Here is a 19,549-nt window from a genome sequence, read left to right as displayed (position 1 = left end):
ACAATGTCTTCCTTTACTGCAATATGTTCCCGATCCTTACTGAAGTGCTGCTACCACTTCAGCTGGGTGTGGCTCAGACACTGGGAGCACCAGCTGGAAATTCTCAGATTTGCTACGCTGTTGGCTGTCCAGATGACCGCTACCTTTGGGGCCGGCTTGTCTAAGCTAAGACTCTGAAAGGGTTAATACCTAGCAGAGTTTGACGAGGAGCTGAGGTACAAAAATGGGCCTTCAGCCCTGGAGCCTGCTCTATTCCTGATGAAGGGCTTATGCTCGAAACGTCGAATTCTCTATTCCTGAGATGCTGCCTAACCTGCTGTGCTTTGACCAGCAACACATTTGCAGCTGCTTTCTAAAGCATGTAACGTCATCTCCTGCCATGTCCCTTCATATAATTTATTATCTGGAAATGTATCAGTCACTCACAGACATACTGATGACAGCTCTCACTGCCATCTGCGGCAAAGAATTCCAAAGTTACACCATCCTCTGTCTTAATTTTATTCGCTTATGGGATGTGGGTGTCGCTATTCAGCCCAACAGTTATTGTCTGTTCCTAATTGCCCAGAGGGAGGTTAAGAATCAACCACCATTGTTGTGGTTCTGGACTCCTATATAGACCAGGCAAGGTAAGGATGATGGATTTCCTTCCCTAATTTGATTTTATTTATTATTGCTTTATGTATCTATGAACACCTAGTGAGCAGTTTTGTTTTGAGGGCAGTACAGGCAGATCATACTGCGCACAGTGCATTAGGCTAACAGGACAGAGCGAGGAATACAATGTTACGGCTGCGGAGAAAGTGCACAATGTGTGAGATAAATATTAAATTAAAAATTTGAGAGGTCCATGCAGAAGTTTAAGAACAGCAGGGAAGAAGCTGTTCTTGAATCTGTTGGTGCGTGTGTTTAAGCTTTTGTATCTTCTGCCTGACCGAAGAGGTTGGAAGAGATTATAACTGAGGTAGGAAGGGTCTTTGATGATATTGACTGCTTTCCTGAGGCAGTAGATGGAGCCAGTGGATGGAAGCTTGGCTTGCCTGATGGTCTGGGCTGTGTTCACAGCTCTCTGTAGTTTCTTATAGCCCTGGGGAGAGGAGTTGCTGTACCTAGCATCCAGATAGAATGCTTTATCTGGTGCACTTGTAAGTGTTGGTCAGAGTCTTTGTAAACAACCTGAATTTCCGTAGTCTCCTGAGGAAGTAGAGGCGTTATTGTTAAATGGGTTTTTACAACAATCAGTCATTTCGTGGTCATTTATTTTATTCCAGAATTTTGAAAAATTGATTTCAAATTCTGCCATGAAGGGGTTTGAGCCAATCCGTTATCCCAGTGCATTATCCTCAGGTCTGGATTACTAGTAAGTGATGTTACAGCTGTGCTCCCACCTCCTCACCTCAATCCTGTAACTGGTGTCCTCAAGATGCTGAGGCTGTGTCCTCTGGTTCTCGATCCGGGGGGAAGTTTCTTTCTGTATATACACTGTCTGACCCTTTCAGAATCGTGTAGCTTTCTATGACATCACTGTTTGTTCTTCTAAACTCCAGAGAGAACAGGCCCAGCCCCCTCAATCTCTCCTTGTAGGACAGTCCCACCATTACAAATATGAAGTCTGTCCTTCCTCAGGCAAGGGGTTCAGAGCCTGTACTCAGTATTCTGGGTGCGGTCTCTCTAGTGCTCATTGGAGCAAGGCATCTTTTGCTGCTGGACTCGAATACCTCCCTCTGAGGATGTCTGAGATTAGACCTCTACTTGAATGATTTATAAGGATGTCACCAGCGTTGGCTGAATAGGCTGGGGCTGTTTTCCCTGGAGCATCGGAGGTTGAAAGGTGACCTTATCAAGGTTTATAAAATCATGAGGGGCATGGATAGGATAAAACAGACAAGGTCTTTTCTCCAGGGTAGGGGAATCCAAAACCAGAGGGCATAGGTTTAAGGTGAGAGGGGAAAAATATAAAAGGGACCTAAAGGGCAACTTTTTCACGCAGAGTGGTGCGTGTATGGAATGAGCTGCCAGAGGATGTGAAGGCTAGTACAATTGCAACATTTAAAAGGCATCTGGATGGGAACATGAATAAGAAAGAACAAAGTGAGGATTGCAGATGCTCGAGATCCGAATCAAGCTTAGAGTGGTGCTGGAAAAGCACAGCAGGTCAGGCAGCATCCGAGGAGCAGGAAAATCGATGTCTTGGGCAAAAGCATTCCTGACGAAGGGCTTTTGCCCACAACATCGATTTCCTGCTCTTCGGATGCTGCCTGACCTGCTGAGCTTTTCCAGCACCACTCTAATCTTGACATTAATAAGAAGGGTTGAGAGGGATATGGGCCAAATGCTAGCAAATGGGACTAGATTAATTTAGGGTATCTGGTCAGTATGGATGAGTTGGACTGAAGGGTCTGTTTCTATGCTGTACATCTCTATGACTCCATGTGTCACTGTGACGTATTAGTTTACAAATCTGTAGTCAACTAGTTTTTGTTAAAACACAGGAGACTGCAACCCCTAACTGAACTGTACATTAATCACTTCCCCCTTCCTTCTTTGAGTGTAAAGTTGTACCTGTGCATTACTCCATCTCCCTGGTGGACTTTTAACTGTCTGTGTCCTAGAAAGCCACCAGGACAAATGGAATGGGCACTGAATGCCGTGGATGGACACTTCCTAAGAAAGCAGATTTAAGCTTGCCACTTTCACTTGAATGAATAGCCCGGTTGCTTTTAATGCGTGAAGCATTTTATGACAGGCTGAGTGATATTCAGCCCCAGGGTAGATCCTAGTTCCTTCGTTATTACAGTGGGAACATCCAGTAGCTCCTGATAGCCTGTGCAATCCCTCTTTACTGCATACAAGCGAGAACCAGGTTTGTTGCTCACTGTCACTCTTTCCCATTGGGTTGATTGTGACGCCTGTGTTGATGTTACTTTGTCAGTGTAGCACAGGAGGGGATGGACGAAGGGCATGCCCTCACCCCCGAGCTCAGTGTGGACCCTGCTAACAGACCTCTCTGAGCGACACCGGGTCGAGTCAGTGACCCACGGCTGCAAGCTGTGAATCATTCCCTTTCTCGGTTTGAGTTGCTGGGGCAGGTTTGCGTTTTGCTCTGACCCTCCCTTCCGATGAGGAACTCCTATAGGAAGTCGTGTGTGCGTCATTTAGGTTAGAGTGCACTGTGTTGACGACTTTGTGAGCGTCTCTCTGTTCCTGCCTGATGTGTTAAGGAGCTCTCTGAGTTGAGAGGAGGCTGTGCCAGTGTTGATGAGGCAGTGACTGATAAGAGCCCTTTGTACCACTGTGCTGCCAGTCTAACCTTACCAGCATTTGTGGTCCAGAGGAGATGAATTGTCTAAAATTGAGCCGGTTCAAACGTTCTACTTTTGATGTTTCTTCTTTCTCTCTTACTTTGTTCCTTCCTCCCACCCCTCCGTTATACGTTTCTGTCTCTGTGTGTGTGTGTGCATTTTCTCTCTGTCGCTCTCTGTTCCACTCTACCCTCATTTCTGTATCAACAGATAGTGAAGAGATTTTGCTTTGCTGGTGAGGGGAGGGGGTTGCATTTGAGCCAGGGGCGGGGGCATTTTTAGCAAAATGAGAAGCATGAAGCATTGTCTTATATTTACATAACGCTGTTTGTGACTATTGTGCATCTCAAAGTGCTTGACTGCGACTGAAATGGCTGTCATGTAGGAACCCATATCTGACTTGATCCTACTTTTATTCAGTCAGCTTGCTGTTGTCAGGGAGTGGTCTGTACACCAAAGGGAAACTCAACCCCTGATAATCTGCTATTTTTGCCGGGTATGGCAGTGGCAATATGAATAGTGTGTGTTGTTCTATCAGCAGCACCGCTGTGGATTCCAATGATGCACACAGTTTGTTATAGTTGCACCGTGCTTGTAGCAGGAATGTGTGGCTGCACAGGGGGGGATCCACCGGATACGGTGAGAGAGCAGAGCTAATACTGGGAGGGATTCAGACAGGATGAGGACTCAGAGGAGGACGTTTCCTGAAAAATGTTTCTTTTTTAAGAGAAGCACAGGGTATCGAACAGCTACATTCTGCATTCATCAGGCACATCACAAGAATGCTACATTGACGGGAACTCCAGCATTTCTACTGTATGGGTTGAGAGTACTGATTGGCACAGGCCACAAAGAGTGCACCAGTCAATTATGAATGACAGTTAACTGCTAGGCTTTGTTTAAATTTTAAACCAGGCAGGTTGACTCTGATCAGCATACCCCCCCAGGCAATGAACCTGAGAATGGCAGCTACCTGCATTATTGAGTTGAAATCGATGCAAGCATGTCATATCTGTTGGTAAAGAGCTTGACCCTGTGTCTGAATGTATGTAGCCTTTGGTACACACGTGTGCCACAGTGTGAACCTGACTGACGAGCCTAAATCAGTTGTCAGCGTAATACTTCACACTCGGGGTTATCTAGCAGCTGCTGTCCAATTGTGGAGCCGTAATTAATTTTGGACACTGCGTTGTGGGTTTTTGCCAGTACCAGCTGGTTGGATACAGTTCACATCTTGCTTGTTGCTCCCCAATCTGTCTCCGTTAGCAAACCTGGCAGCACAATGTCCCAGCACTGCAATTGGACAGCATTTGCTGGATAATCCTGAGGAGTATGTGATGGATTATGTTGGCAACCAATTTAGGATTGTTAGTTGGGCTTGCAGTATAGTGCAGTTGTGTCTACCAGAGTCTACATTTACTCATACACCGTGTCCCGCTATTTGCGATAGAAAAACCATGTACGTGCACTGTATCTCTTTCAACTCAACAAGGTAGGTGGCGGTCATTCACAGGTTCAGCAGTCGAGGTATTTCTGAAAGAAATTAAGAATTGACTGGTCTGGTTTAAACTTTAAGCAAACCCTGGCAGACGTCATTAACTAGGGAATTCTCTGTGACAAAGCTACTACCAATCGTAGTTTCTGGATCAGTGGTGCTGGAAGAGCACAGCAGTTCAGGCAGCATCCAACGAGCAGTGAAATCGACGTTTCGGGCAAAAGCCCTTCATCAGGAATAAAGTTCTCTCTACAAGAATCTCAGGGAGTCCCTCTCCCACTGCAACTCCCAGATCATTTCCTCTGCCCTGAAGCTCTTCAACCATGTCCTGAAACAAACTCGGTACCACAGCCACATTTGCTTCCTCAGTGCCTGCCTCCGTAACCAACTCATCCCACATGGACTCCGAACCACCTTTAAACCAGCGGAGTTTGGACCTGAACAGGACAAACTGTACAGACTAGAGATTCAAAAACACCAGCAACAATTCTCTTTCAGGATCCTCCGCTCCACGCTTGCAGCAATGCGCCGGCACCTAACCTCTCTACAGTCAGCCCTGCCTCAGCTGAGGGCCACACTCTCTCAGAATTGCAAAGGACCCACTCTGAATTACATCCTCAGGAGAATTCATACTCTCACCAAACAATACTTCAACTCCATCTCAAACATCAAAAGCTATAAGTACAACAAACTTTTATCCACCCACCTCCATAACCAGCGCTCCTCAAACATTCCAGAAGATTCCCCCGGCCTCGGAAGCGCCATTAGCCATGCGGAGCTTTATTCCTGATGAAGGGCTTTTGCCCGAAATGTCGATTTCGCTGCTCGTTGGATGCTGCCTGAACTGCTGTACTCTTCCAGCAATACTGATCCAGAATCTGGTTTCCAGCATCTGCAGGGATTGTTTTTACCTACCAATCGTAGTTGACATGCCAACCAATTGTTTTCAGGTATAAATTGGTATTCTTGTGAATTGTCCTGACCAGTGCAAGATCAGAAGAAAGATCCTTGATTCTCTAAACCAACACAGAATTATTACTGAACATTTAGCCCATCATGTCCAAATTAGGGATGGAAAATGGTAAAGTGTAGGCCTTGCTATTAATATATTGCTGTTAATGTTTAAAACAGGTTAGAAAAGTGCAGCAGGTAAGTTACATTTTGGAAAATCATTTGAGAATATTGTATAAAATGTTAAAAATCAGACAACATCAGGTTATAGTCCAACAGGTTGGAAGCACGAGCTTTCAGAGCGCTGCTCCTTCATCAGTGGTTATGGAGTATAAGATTATAAGACACAGAATTTATAGCACAAGTTTACAGTGTGATATAACTGAAATTATATATTGAAAAAGACCTGGATTGTTTGTTAAGTCTCTCATCTTTTAGAATGGACATGTTGGTTTCAGTTCTTTCATATGCAAATTCCAGAACTTTTTTAAAGTTACATTCTTAAGTGAACTTTAACAATAGGTGCCATTTCAGCCCAGATAATGTATTGAAGGTGTGAGGTGCCCTGTGTGAGGCTGTCTGTGTCCCAATGTTCAGACTGATTCTTTTTCCAAAAAAAGGATTTACAGAATCTTACATGGATTTAAACAGTTTTTGAGCAAAATAAAATGTAATTCTGCAAGTACAAATTCACCCCACAAACTTGCATATGTGTGTGTGCACGTTGGGGGGAGGTGATTATGAGTGTCTGTGAGAGTGTGTGTAAATGTGAGTGTAAAAGGGTATAAGTCTGTGAGAGGATGTGTGCGTGGATGAGAGTGTGGGAGTGTATGAGAGAGAGCTTGTGTATGAGAGAGGATGTGTGTGTGTGTGTGTGTGTGTGTGTGTGTGTGTGTGTGTGTGTGTGTGTGTGTGTGTGTGTGTGTGTGTGTGTGTGTGTGTGTAGTGCAGTGGAGTCAACTGTAGTGTGACATGAACCCAAGGTACCAGTTGAGGCCATCCCTATGGTTACTGAACTTAGCTAGCCCACTTTGCATTGTTGACTGTCCGGAAATCCACCTTGGAGGATGGTCACCTGAAGGTCTGAGGTCGAAGGTCCCAGACCACTGAAGTGTTCTCCAACTGGGAGGGAACACTCCTGTCTGTTGATTGTTGTGTGGTGTCCATTCATCCGTTGCCGTAGCCTCTGCTCGGTCTCACCAATGTATCATGCCTCTGGGCATCCTTGCCTGCAACATATAAGATAGACAACATTGGCCGAGTCACATGAGTACCCGCCCAGTACATGGTGGGAGGTGTTCCTCTGTGTAATGGTGGTATCCGTGTCGACACTCTGACACGTCTTGCAGCATCTACCATGACAAGGTTGTATGGTATTATCCTGAAAGCCGGGCAGTTCACTGCGAATAATGGTCTGTTTGAGGTTTGACATTTGTTTAAAGGCTACAGTCACAAGGCAAACCTTTTATTAATTGGCACCTATGGTACAGGAGTGTGCTGGATGATCAAATATTCTGGGTAATCAAACGGGCCACATAATCAGTGTAAAAATACACAGTAAGTAATAGAAATGTAATGCAAGGGGTAAACACATCATTGTTGTACTTTATTTACAGCATCAATCAAATAATAACGCAATTTTGACTTAAGTAAAACTTGTCGGCAGAGAGCCTTCTCACCTGCACCCTCAACTGAGTACTCGGAGGTTGTGATAATACAGTAAACCTTGTGGTATTTGAGGGATATAATTTTTGCCAGTTCAGAAGGTGCCAGTTAAGACAAAGTTTGTTGTACTAATGGGTTTAACCATTTTCTTTTTTCAGTTTTGGTGTGTAGAGCTAAAAGTAATTAGTTGGTCTTTTACTTTTAGTAAATATACCTGTCAATATTTGAATGGTTAACCAATTTAATTTTAATAGTTTAAACTAGTTTGACTAGATTCCCTACAGTATGGAAACTGGCCCTTTGACCCTCCAAAGAGTAACCCACTCAGACCCATTCCCCTATCCTATATTTACGCCTAACATTGTGGCCAATTTAGCATGGCCAATTCACCTGACCTGCACATCTTTGTGACTGTGGGAGAAAACCCACATAGGCACGAGGAGAATGTGTGAACTCCATACAGACAGTCACCCAAGGCGGGAATTGAACCCAGGTCCATGGTGCTGTGAGGCATCAGTGCTAACCACTGAGCCACCGTGCCACCCCAGATTGAAAGTGATATTTGCATCCCTAGCCTGCACGCTCTGTCTGTATGGACTATTCACTCTGCGCCGTTCTCCCGTCCTCTCACTGTGATACTGCGATACATCCTTCCTTTCCAGATCATGGCCCTGATTGACCCTCCACCACGTTCTCAAACTCTACATTCCAGACCCTGACTGCTCGCGGTGCCCCCTTGTGTTGCTTTTCCTTCTATTTGCTCATTACTTTAAATCTATGTCCTCTTGTCCTCAGTCCTTTCGCAAGCAGAATTCTGGTCTCCGACCTGCCGGAAGGATGTTACGAAACTTGAAAATGTTCAGAAAAGATTCACAAGGATGTTGCCAAGGTTGGAGGGTTTGAGTAAGGGGAGAGGCTGAACAGGCTGGGGCTGTTTTCCCTGGAGCGTTGATGGCTGAAGGCTGACCTTATAGAGGTTTATGAAATCATGAGGGGCGTGGGTAGGGTAACTAGACAAGGGCTTTTCCCTGGGGATGGGGGGAGTCCAGAACTAGAGGGCATAGGTTTAGGGTGAAAGGGGAAAGATTTAAAAGGGACCTAAGCGGCAACCTTTTTGCATAGTGTGGTGCGGGTATGGAATGAGCTGCTAGAGGAGGTGATGGAGGCTGATAATATAACAACATTTAAAAGACATCTAGATGGGTATATGAACAGAAAGGGTTCAGAGGGCTATGGGCCAAGTGCTGGCAAGTGGGACTAAATTAGTTTAGGATATCTGGTCAGTATGGACAAGCTGGACCGAAGGGTCTGTTTCCGTGCTGTAAAGTTCTATGACTAAACAGTTTCTCCTTATCTCCTCTGTCTGGACTGCCCCCCTCCCCCGCCCCAATCATTTTGCAGTGGTAGGGTGCTCCTAACTGTAGTCCTGTCTGAAAGGAGCTCACACCAGGAAATTTGCACTTCCTGAACACAGGGAGCAGAGCAAGGAAAGGCTCAGTCGTGACATGGTTATACTCCTTCCCACCCTCAGCCCTCCACACCCTGAGGAAACTGCTGCACAGGTTTCAATTTAGATCAACCCCGTTTTGGCTTTCAGAGTTGTGACCATTCCCTCCTTCTTAGAAGGGAAGCCGGGAAGCTCTATAATCATTGGGAAATGAGGTATTGAGTCTGGGTTGGTGGGTGGAGAGTGAGATATACAGGACAGCTGTTTAGGGCAGACTGCAACACTGATTTAGAAAGAAGGACTTGCATTCATATTGCACCTTTCGAAACCTCAGAATCGTCCAAAGCAATTGACAGCTTGTGAGCTGTTCTGTTTTTGAACTGTAGTCACTGTTACTAGAGTTCGAGATGAGTAATCCAGAATCCCACCACAGCCAGTGGTGAAATTTGAATTTAATAGAAATATTTGGAATAGAAAGCCAACCTGATGGTGATTATGTAAACTCGGTCAATTGTCTTAAAAACCCCTCTGGTTCTGAGGAAGAGTCACTCAACCTGAAACGTTAACTCTGATTTCTCTTTATAGATGCTGCCAGATTTGCTGAGCTTTTCCAGCAATTTCTGTTTCTGCATCTGGTTCACTAATGGCCTTTAGGGAAGGAAATCTACCATCCTTATCTGTCTGGCCCACACGTGACTTCAGTCCCACAGCAATGTTACTGCCCTCTGGGTAATTAGGAATGAGTTTTTAGTGCCTGGCCTAGCCATCAAAGTCCATATCCTGTGAGTACTTCTAAAAGTAAAATAACATAAGAGTGTAGTTTTCTAGTTTTGAGAAATAACAACGTCTGGGCTGTAACTTGTATCTGTAAAAGTGGGACCTGACTCAAACTTTGCCCTTGGTCTGATTACAGGAAGGCTCATGCATCTCTATGCCATCTGCGTGGACTGTCTCGAAGGGGTACATAAGATAATTTGCATCAAATGCAAGTCACGATGGGACGGGAGTTGGCATCAGCTGGGCACCATGTACACTTACGACATCTTGGCTGCGTCTCCGTGCTGTCAGGTGGGTTGTATGTCTGTCTCTTGTCTGCTCCTTCCTAAGCCATTGCTGCCTGGCCGATCTACCTAGAGGTACCTGCAGAGTTCAGTATCCTCGGCCGTAGGAAGGTGATGCCTTGCTTCAAGGCGCAATTCCTCACTGGATCTGGGCAGCATCACATTGTTCATCACCAGGGTAGGTGGTGTCGTCAGGTTGTTCAGCGTCTGCAGATGATGTGGCTGCTAACAATCTTCTTACAATCCAGCCCCCATTCTCCTAACACGTGCACTTTCTGAAGCATTCGCGGGGTCATGTTCAGGATCATACTACCTGGGACTGGCCCCACTTCACACTGGCTTCCCAACTTGGCACTGAGGTTCTTGCTCCCTGTGTGGATGAGATTGGGGGCTGTAGGGAGGATGACCAAGCTGACCATAGCACTGTGGTCACCGATGCCAACTTCTGCTCTGCCCCAGAAGGCAGTGGAGGCCAAGTGTCTGGATACATTCAAGAAAGAGATAGATAGAGCTCTTAACGATAGTGGAATCATGGGTTATGGGGATAAGACAGGAACAGAATACTGATTGTGGATGATCAGCCATGATCATAACGAACAGTGCTGCTGGCTTGAAGGGCCAAATGGTCTACTCCTGCACCTATTGTCTATTGTATAGGAAGCCATTCAAGTCAGATTGAGGTAGGAAAGAGAAATGCCATTGTAATTGGGGATGGTGAAGTCAGGAGGATAGACATTGTTCCCTGTGGCCAGGATTGAGAGTCCTGAAGGCTGTGTTGTGTGCCTGGTGCCTGGATACAGGAATATCTCATCTGGGCTGCAGAGGAACTTAGAGTGGGAGGGTAAGATCCAGTTGTCGTGGTCCCCAACAACACAGGTAGAAAGAGGAACGAGGCTCTGCTGAGGGATCTTGAGCAGCAAGGGGGCTAACGTAGAAAGCAGAACCAAAAAAGGTAATGATCTCTGGATTATTACCTGAGCCATGAGCTGATTGGTATAGGGTCAGCAAGACTATAGAGGTAAACAATTGGCTTAAAGATCGGTGTAGGAGAAATGGGTTTGAATTCATGGGGCATTGGGACTAGTACTGGGGAAGGAGAGAGCTGTTCCAATGGGACAGACTCCACCTAAGTCACGCTGGGACCAGAATCCTGGTGAATTGCATAACTCGGGCATAGTGCTTTAAACTAAATGGTGGAGGGGTGAGTTTGGTTGCATGGAAAATTATGGCGAAACTCAGTGAGGGAGGGCTGAACAGAGGTGATTAAAGTTTCCAGAATAAACAAACAATAGGACAGAGAGTATGGAAAATGTCAGGAATCTAACTTCAGGCATAGCAGGTAGGGGGACAACTATGAGAAGCAGGGCAGTCAACACAGGACTGCAGGTATTGGACTTAAATGCAGTCAGGTCAATTAAAATTGGTGGGTATGATGTTCTAGGTATCACAGAAATATGGCTGCAAGGGGCTGGGAGATAAATATCCAAGGATACACGTCCATTTGAAAGGGCAGGCCGAGAAGTTGGAATGTGTAGAATCTGTGTGGGTAGAGTTGAAGAATCCCAAAGGCAAAAAAGACCCTGATAGAAGTTGTGTACAGCCCCCCTAGCAGTAGTCAGGATGTGGGGAAGTAAATCAGTCAGGAGATAGAAAAGGTAGGGAAGAAACGCGTAATTGCACTAATCATGGGGGACTTCAGTTTGCTGACGGACTGGGAAAATCAGGTTGGGAGTGGATCTCAAGAGGTTCAAATCTGCCTCCGGCAACTGTGTGTGGAGTTTGCACGTTCTCCCCGTGTCTGTGTGGGTTTCCTCCGGGTGCTCCAGTTTCCTCCCACAGTTCAAAGCTGTGCAGGTTAGGTGAATTGGCCATGCTAAATTGCCTGTAGTATTAGATGCATTACTCAGGGAATGGGTCTGGGTGGGTTGCTCTTCGGATGGTGGACTTGTTGGGCTGAAGGGCCTGTTTCCACACTGAAGGGAATCTAATCAAAAAAAGGAAGTTGTAGAGTGTCTACAAGATGTCTTTTTGGAGCAGCTTATGGTAGAGCTCACCAGGGAATAGGCAGTTCTAGATTTGGTGATGAAGTAGACTTGATAAGGGAGTTTAAGGTGAAGGAATCCAGTCGGGGGCAGTGACCATAATATGAGAGAATTCACCCTGCAGTTTGAGAGGGAGAAGCTGGAATCAGATGAAATGGTATTACAGTATGGTAATGACAAGGACGTGAGGGGAGGAGCTGCCCAGAGTTGATTGGAAGGGGAGTCTAGCAGGAAAGACAGTGGAGCAGCAATGGCAGGGGTTTCTGAGGGTAATTCGGGAGGCACAGCAGAAACTCATCCCAAGGAGGAAGGAATGCACAAAGGGAGGATGAGGCTGATCAGGGCAGTCAAGGACAAGCATAAAAGTAAAAGAAAAAGCTTACAATGTGAAGGAGAGCGGTGGGAAGCCAGAGGATCAGGAAGTCTTTAAAAACCAGCAGAGAATAAATTAAAAAAAGCAATAAGGGGAAAAAGATGAAATATGAAAGTAGGCTACTCATAATAAAAAGAAGATTGCAAGAGTTTTTTAAAGATATCTCAAAGGTCAGAGAGGGAGGCAAGAGTGGATGTTGGACCACTGGAAAATGACGTTGGTGACGTAGTAAGGGGGAATAAAGCAATGGTAAAGGAATAGAACAGATACTTTGCATCAGATTTCAGTGGAAGACACCAGTAGCAAGAGATTCAGGGGGCAGAGTCATAGAGATGTACAGCACGGAAACAGACCCTTCAGTCCAACCTGTCTATGCTGACCAGATATCCCAACCCAATCTAGTCCCACTAGCCAGCACCTGGACAATATCCCTCCAAACCCTTTCTATTCATATACCGATCCAAAGGCCTCTTAAATGTTGCAATTGTACCTCCAGCACTTACTCTGGCAGCTCATTTCATATATGTAACACCATCTGCGTGAAAAAGTTGCCCCTTAGGTCTCTGTTATATCTTTCCCCTCTCACCCTAAACCTATGCCCTCTAGTTCTGGACTCTCCCACCTCAGGGAAAAGACTTTGCCTATTTACCCTATCCGTGCCCCTCATACTTTTGTAAACCTTTATAAGGTCACCCCTCAGCCTCTGACGCTCCAGGGAAAACAACCCCAGCCTGTTCAGCCTCTCCCTGTAGCTCACATCCCTCAACCCTGGCAACATCCCTGTAAATCTTTTCTGAACTCTTTCAAGTTTCACAACATCTTTCCGATAGGAAGGAAACCAGAATTGCATGCAATATTTCAACAGTGGCCTAACCAATGTCCTGTACAGCCACAACATGACCTCCCTACTCTGACCAATAAAGGAAAGCATACCAAACGCCTTCTTCACTATTCCATCTACCTGCGACTCCACTTTCAAGGAGCTATGAACCTGCACTCCAAGGTCTGTTTGTTCAGCAACACTCCCTAGGATCTTACCATTAAGTGTATAAGTCCTGCTAAGATTTGCTTTCCCAAAATGCAGCATTTTGCATTTATCTGAATTAAACTCCTTCTGCAACTTCTCAGCCTATTGGCCCATCTGGTCAAGATCCTGTTGTAATCTGAGGTAACCCTCTTCGCTGTCCACTACACCTCCAATTTTGGTGTCATCTGCAAACTTATTAACTGTACCTCTTATGCTCGCATCCAAATCATTTATATAAATGACAAAAAGTAGAGGACCCAGCACCGATCCTCGTGGCACTCCACTGGTCAGAGGCCTCCAGTTTGAAAAACAACCCTCCACCACCACCCTCTGTCTTTTACCTTTGAGCCAGTTCTGTATCCAAATGGCTAGTTCTCTGTGTATTCCATGAGATATAACCTTGCTAATCAGTCTCCCATGGGGAACCTTGTCGAACACCTTACTGAAGTCCATATAGATCGCATCTACTGCTCTGCCCTCATCAATCTTCTTTGTTACTTCTTCAAAAAACTCAATCAAGTTTGTGTGACATGATTTCCCACGCACAAAGCCATGTTGACTATCCCTAATCAGTCCTTGCCTTCCCAAATACATGTACATCCTGTCCCTCAGGATCCCCTCCAACAACTTACCCACCACTGAGGTCAGGCTCACTGGTCTATAGTTCCCTGGCTTGTCTTTACCACCGTTCTTAAACAGTGGCACCACGTTTGCCAACCTCTATCTTCCGGCACCTCACTTGTGATTATCGATGATACAAATATCTCAGCAAGAGGCCCAGCAATCACTTCTCTAGCTTCCCACAGAGTTCTCTGGTACACCTGATCAGGTCCTGGGGATTTATCCATCTTTAACTGTTTCAAGATATCCAGCACTTCCTTCTCTGTAATCTGGACATTTTGCAAGATGTCACCATCTATTTCCCTACAGTCTATATCTTCCATATCCTTTTCCACAGTAAATACTGATGCAAAATATTCATTTAGTGTCTCCCCCATTTTCTGTGGCTCCACACAAAGGCCTCCATGCTGATCTTTAAGGGGCCCTATTCTCTCCCTAGTTACCCTTTTGTCCTTAATATCTTTGTAAAAACCCTTTGGATTCTCCTTAATTCTATTTGCCAACGCTATCTCGTGTCCCTGTTTTGTCCTCCTGATTTCCCTCTTAAGTATACTCCTACTTCCTTTATACTCTTCTAAGGATTCACTCGATCGATCCTGTCTGTACCTGACATATGCTTCCTTCTTTTTCTTAACCAAACCCTCAATTCCTTTCGTCATCCAGCATTCCCTATACCTACCAGTCTTCCCTTTCACCCTGACAGGAATATACTTTCTCTGGATTCTTGTTATCTCATTTCTGAAGGCTTCCCATTTTCCAGCCGTCCCTTTACCTGCGAACACCTGCCTCCAATCAGCTTTCGAAAGTTCTCGACTAATACCGTCAAAATTGGCCTTTCTCCAATTTAGAACTTTGACTTTTAGATCTGGTCTATCCTTTTCCATCACTATTTAAAAATGAATAGAATTGTGGTCGCTGGCCCCAAAGTGCTCCCCCACTGACACCTCAGTCACCTGCCCTGCCTTATTTCCCAAGAGTTGGTCAAGTTTTGCACCTTCTCTAGTAGGTACATCCACATACTGAATTAGAAAATTGTCTTGTATGCACTTAAGAAATTCCTCTCCATCTAAACCTTTAACTATGGCAGTACCAGTCAATGTTTGGAAAGTTAAAATTCTCTACCATAACTACCCTATTATTCTTACAGATAGCTGACATCTCCTTACAAGTTTGTTTCTCAATTTCCCTCTGACTATTGGGTGGTCTATAATACAATCCCAATAAGGTGATCATCCCTTTCTTATTTCTTATAACTTCCCTGGATGTATTTCCGGGAATATCCACCCTCAGCACAGCTGTAATGCTATCCCTTATCAAAACACCACTCCCCCTCCTCTCTTGCCTCCCTTTCTATCCTTCCTGTAGCATTTGTATCCTGGAACATTAAGCTGCCAGTCCTGCCCATCCCTGAGCCATGTTTCTGTAATTGCTATGATATCCCAGTCCCATGTTCCTAATCATGCCCTGAGTTCATCTGCCTTCCCTGTTAGGCCCCTTGCATTGAAATAAATGCAGTTTAATTTATTAGTCCTACCTTGTCCCTGCCTGCCCTGACTGTTTGACTCGCTTCTGTTCTCAACTGTACCAGTCTCAGATTGCTCTCTTTCCTCACTATCTCCCTGGGTCCCACCCCCCCCAACCGTACTAGTTTAAATCCTCCCAAGCAGTTCTAGAAAATTTCCATGCCAGTATATTAGTCCCCTTTTAATTTAGGTCACTTCTACCCCAAAGGAGAGTCCAATGATCCAAAAATGTGAATCCTTCTTCCATACACCAGCTGCTCAGCCATGCATTCATCTGCTCTCTCCTCCTATTCCTGCCCTCACTAGCTCGTAGCACCAGGAGTAATCCAGATATTATTACCCTTAAGGACTTCTTTTTTATATTTCTGCCTAACTCTCTCTAATCTCCCTTCAGAATCTCAACCAGAGGTGAGTGTAGTGGCCATCACTGAGGAAACTGTGCTGGGGAAGCCGAAAATGTACACATTATAAATCATCTGACCAGATGGACTACACCCCAGAGTTCTGAAGGAGATAGCTGAGGAGATTGTAGAGGCATTGGTGGTGACCTTTCAGGAATCAGTGGGAGGGTCCCAGAGGACTGGAGGCAGAAGACAGGAAATTATAGGCCGGTTAGCCTGACTTCAGTCATTCGTAGAATTTTAGAGTGCCATTGTGAAGGATGAGTTTGTAAGAATAAGATCTGCCATAGAGAGCTGGCAAAGAGTTGCCCAGTGTTGGTGATGTGAACCTCCCATTGTGAGGTACGTGGAAGCACATGGTAAGAGAAGGCAGAGTCAGCACGGCCTCATCTTGGCAGCTCATGCCTGACAGATCTGCTAGGACTCTTTGAAAAGGTAATGAGCCAGATAGACACAGGAGAGCCAGTGGGTGTGATTGATTTAGATTTCCAGAAGGCCTTTGACGAGGTGCCACACAGGATGCTGCTAAATAAGATAAGATGTTAGGGGCCAGGTACTGGTATGGATAAAGGGTTTGCTGACTGGCAGAAGGCAGAAAGTGGGGGAGCGGATCAAAGGGTCTTTCTCAGGATGGCAGCCAGTGAAAAGTGGTGTTTTGCAGGGGTCTGTGCTGGGACCACAACTGTTTGCATTAGACATTAATTGTCTGGTCAGACTGTATTCTGAATATTGGGAACAGTTTTAAGCCCCTTATCTAAGGAAGGATGTGCTTGTGTTGGAGGAAGTCCAGAGGACATTTACAAGAATAATCCCTGAGATGAAGGACTTGTTGTGTATGGGCAGGTTGAGGACTGAGTTTGTACTCCATGGAGTTTAGAAGGTTAAGGGGGGATCTGATTGAAACATACAGAATATTGAGAGACCTAGATACAGCGGACGTGGAGATATTTCCACGAGTAGGAAAGACTAGGGTCCAAGGGCACAGCCTCAGAGTGAAGAGAAGACCCTTTAGAACTGAGATGAAGAGGAATTTCTTCAGCCAAGAGGCGGTGAATCTGTGGAACTTGTTACAGTAGAGCGCTGTAGAGGCCAAGTCATTGAGTGTATTCTATACAGAGATAGATAGGTTTATGATTAGTAAGGGGATCAAGGGTTACAGGGAGAAGGCAGGAAAATGGGGTTGAGAAATATCTCAGTCGTGATTGAATGGCAAGCGTAATTGAGGGCCTGGTTCTGCTCCTCCATCTTTTGCTCCAAAGCATTGTGTGTGCAGCCTTACCTGGTCAGGAGGAGGCCATTTGGCCCATTCAGTTCATGCTATCATACGTAGAGAAATCCAGTGAGTCTCAGTCCCAATTTCTAACCTTTGTAGCCCCTACAACTCGATACCTCTAAAGTGTTTATCCAGTATCCCCTTAAAATCATTACCAGCCTTGCTACCCCTATAAGTATCTTGTAAAGTTCAAGTAGCTTGAAAATACCTTTCACCCCATTTTCTTGTCACTTTATTAAGTCTGTCCACTGTTCAGTCGCGGCTTGAGTGCTTTCACTTGCTCCTGGGTTCATGTCCCCCAGCAGGATTCGAGGTTGACACAAGCCTTACAATGAAGGGAGGGGGAGGGGGTGTGCTGTCGGATATTGATATGATGTTAAATGTAGACATGCAGAGAATAAATTGGCTGCTGTACTATGTTTCTACCTTCTCTTAAACAAACGTTGTTGCTCTGTTCTAGGCCAGACTTAACTGCAAACACTGTGGGAAGCCAGTTATTGACGTGCGAGTGGGAATGCAGTATTTCTCAGAGTACAGCAACGTGCAGCAGTGTCCACACTGTGGCAATCTGGACTACCACTTTGTAAAACCCTTTTCTTCATTCAAAGTGTTGGAAGCTTATTGACAAATGCTTTCTTCTTTATATTTTCTAGAGCAATTGGTATGTAGGGTGTAGTGATCTGTTTGGGTTGCTTGTGTGCAAGTCTTTATCCAGTGTTAGCCGAGGATGGTGGGGGAGGGTGTGGGAGGGGGAAGCAGCTGAAGAGGTGGACGGAAAAGGTTTGGATGCAAGCAGCTGGTTTGGGTTTGATCCCTGCAGAACGGTTATGTGCACACCCCATTCCCACCTTTCGAAGCTCTAGAGACTGGGAATGGTTTATCTCTTCGGTCACTCCTGGGGCTTGATGGTTGAATGTATCCTTATGCCAGGCTCGCCCCTCCTAACCAGACTGCCTCTTTGTCGACGGACGTCCGGGGTGTTGAGCGACTCATGGGAAAACAGAAATTGCTGTAAAGTCTCTGCAGGTTCTGCAGAGAGGGAAAGCAGGGTTTAATGTTTTGGGGTCTGGTGACCCTTTTCCTTGGGTTAGGTGAGAGAGGAACTGGCTTAGTTGCTTGAGGTGGAAGGAGTAAGAGATGGTCCACATTTGTATACCCCCTCAACTCGCCACATCAAACAAGACTGCATTCACCCCAGGTTGGCCGCGAATGGCTAAATGGGGGTTAATCATCTAAATTAAACTGCGCCCCCCCCCAAACTAGACCTGCACATTCAGCCCCCAGGAGCAAACCCCAAATCTCACCTCACCCCACGGCCTTTCTGAGTGAGTTTGCATTCTGGCCCCATCTGTTTGATTGCTGAGGGAAGGGGCGGTGTGTGCAAGAGCTGACCCTGATCTGGCTACAGCCTGTTTGTAACCAAACCCTTCCCCCACCCGAACCCACATCCTTTCCGAAAGACCCGAAGTTGAGAGACGTTAGGCCTGGGTCACCTCCTGAATGCACCTCAGGGAGGCTGCTTTGAGGTGAGCTCACTTGGTGCAGACTGGGGGTTGCAGTTCAGACCTATGGCCCCTCCTCTCCTCAGCAGGAGAAAAGAAGCACCTGCATTTGTATAGCACCTTTCAGGATCTCAGGCCATCACGCGGCCCGCAGCACATGAGAGGGATAAACACCGACCAGGCTATCGGGAGGAAGTTTTCTCGCTCCTCTTCAAGGTAGTGTCCATGGGATCCAGAGGATGCCTCAGCTTTAATCAAAAGATGATATGCCTGCAGGACAGCACTCCCTCCGGAGTGTCACCAAAGTTTTGAGTTCAAGACTTCATTTGAGCAGGGTTGGAGTGGTCGACTGGGGAATGAACGCACAAGCTCCATACACTGGGTTGGAGTTGACAGTGAGGAGCAAGGGTCAAAAAGTGTGGCGCTGCAAAAGCACAGCAGGTCAGGCAGCATCAGAGGAGCAGGAGAGTCAATGTTTTGGGCATAAGCCCTTCATCAGGAATGTCCGACTCTCCTGCTCCTCGGATGCTGCCTGACCGGCTGTGCTTTTCCAGCGCCACACTTTTTGACTCTGATTCTTCAGCATCTGCGGCCCTCACTTTGTCCGAGTATAGAGCAAGGGGTTGGTGGCGAGAACACTATTCTACTGTTGTGGTACGAATTATGCTTATCTCTCCTTGCTTTTCTGTAGGTAATGCGCCCAAATAGTCACTTTTGGTATTATTCTTATTTACTTTCTGATGGTGGCAAGTCCAGCATTTGATACATGTCCCTAATTGCCCTTGGACAGAGCAGCTTGTTTGGTCATTTCAGAGGGCAGTGAAGAGTTTACCACATTACTCGAGAGTCGAGCAGGGCAGCTGTAA

General features: G+C 45.9%; 1 protein-coding gene across 1 annotated transcript in view; it reads left to right on the top strand.

The window, feature by feature from the left end:
* heca (hdc homolog, cell cycle regulator) overlaps positions 1-19,138 on the top strand; it is a 36,702-nt gene extending 17,564 nt beyond the window's left edge. The window contains exons 3-4 of the mRNA XM_060831230.1: positions 9,774-9,928; positions 17,642-19,138. Of these exons, the coding sequence (XP_060687213.1) occupies positions 9,774-9,928; positions 17,642-17,806 (320 nt within the window). The 3' untranslated portion in view covers positions 17,807-19,138. The remainder of the gene's footprint in view (positions 1-9,773; positions 9,929-17,641) is intronic.
* Positions 19,139-19,549: the final 411 nt, after the last annotated feature.

This window comes from Hemiscyllium ocellatum, chromosome 10, assembly GCF_020745735.1.
Source record: "Hemiscyllium ocellatum isolate sHemOce1 chromosome 10, sHemOce1.pat.X.cur, whole genome shotgun sequence".
Taxonomy (NCBI): domain Eukaryota; kingdom Metazoa; phylum Chordata; class Chondrichthyes; order Orectolobiformes; family Hemiscylliidae; genus Hemiscyllium; species Hemiscyllium ocellatum.
The sequence above is the reverse complement of the archived record's forward strand: the minus strand, read 5'-3'. Positions and strand labels throughout refer to the sequence as shown.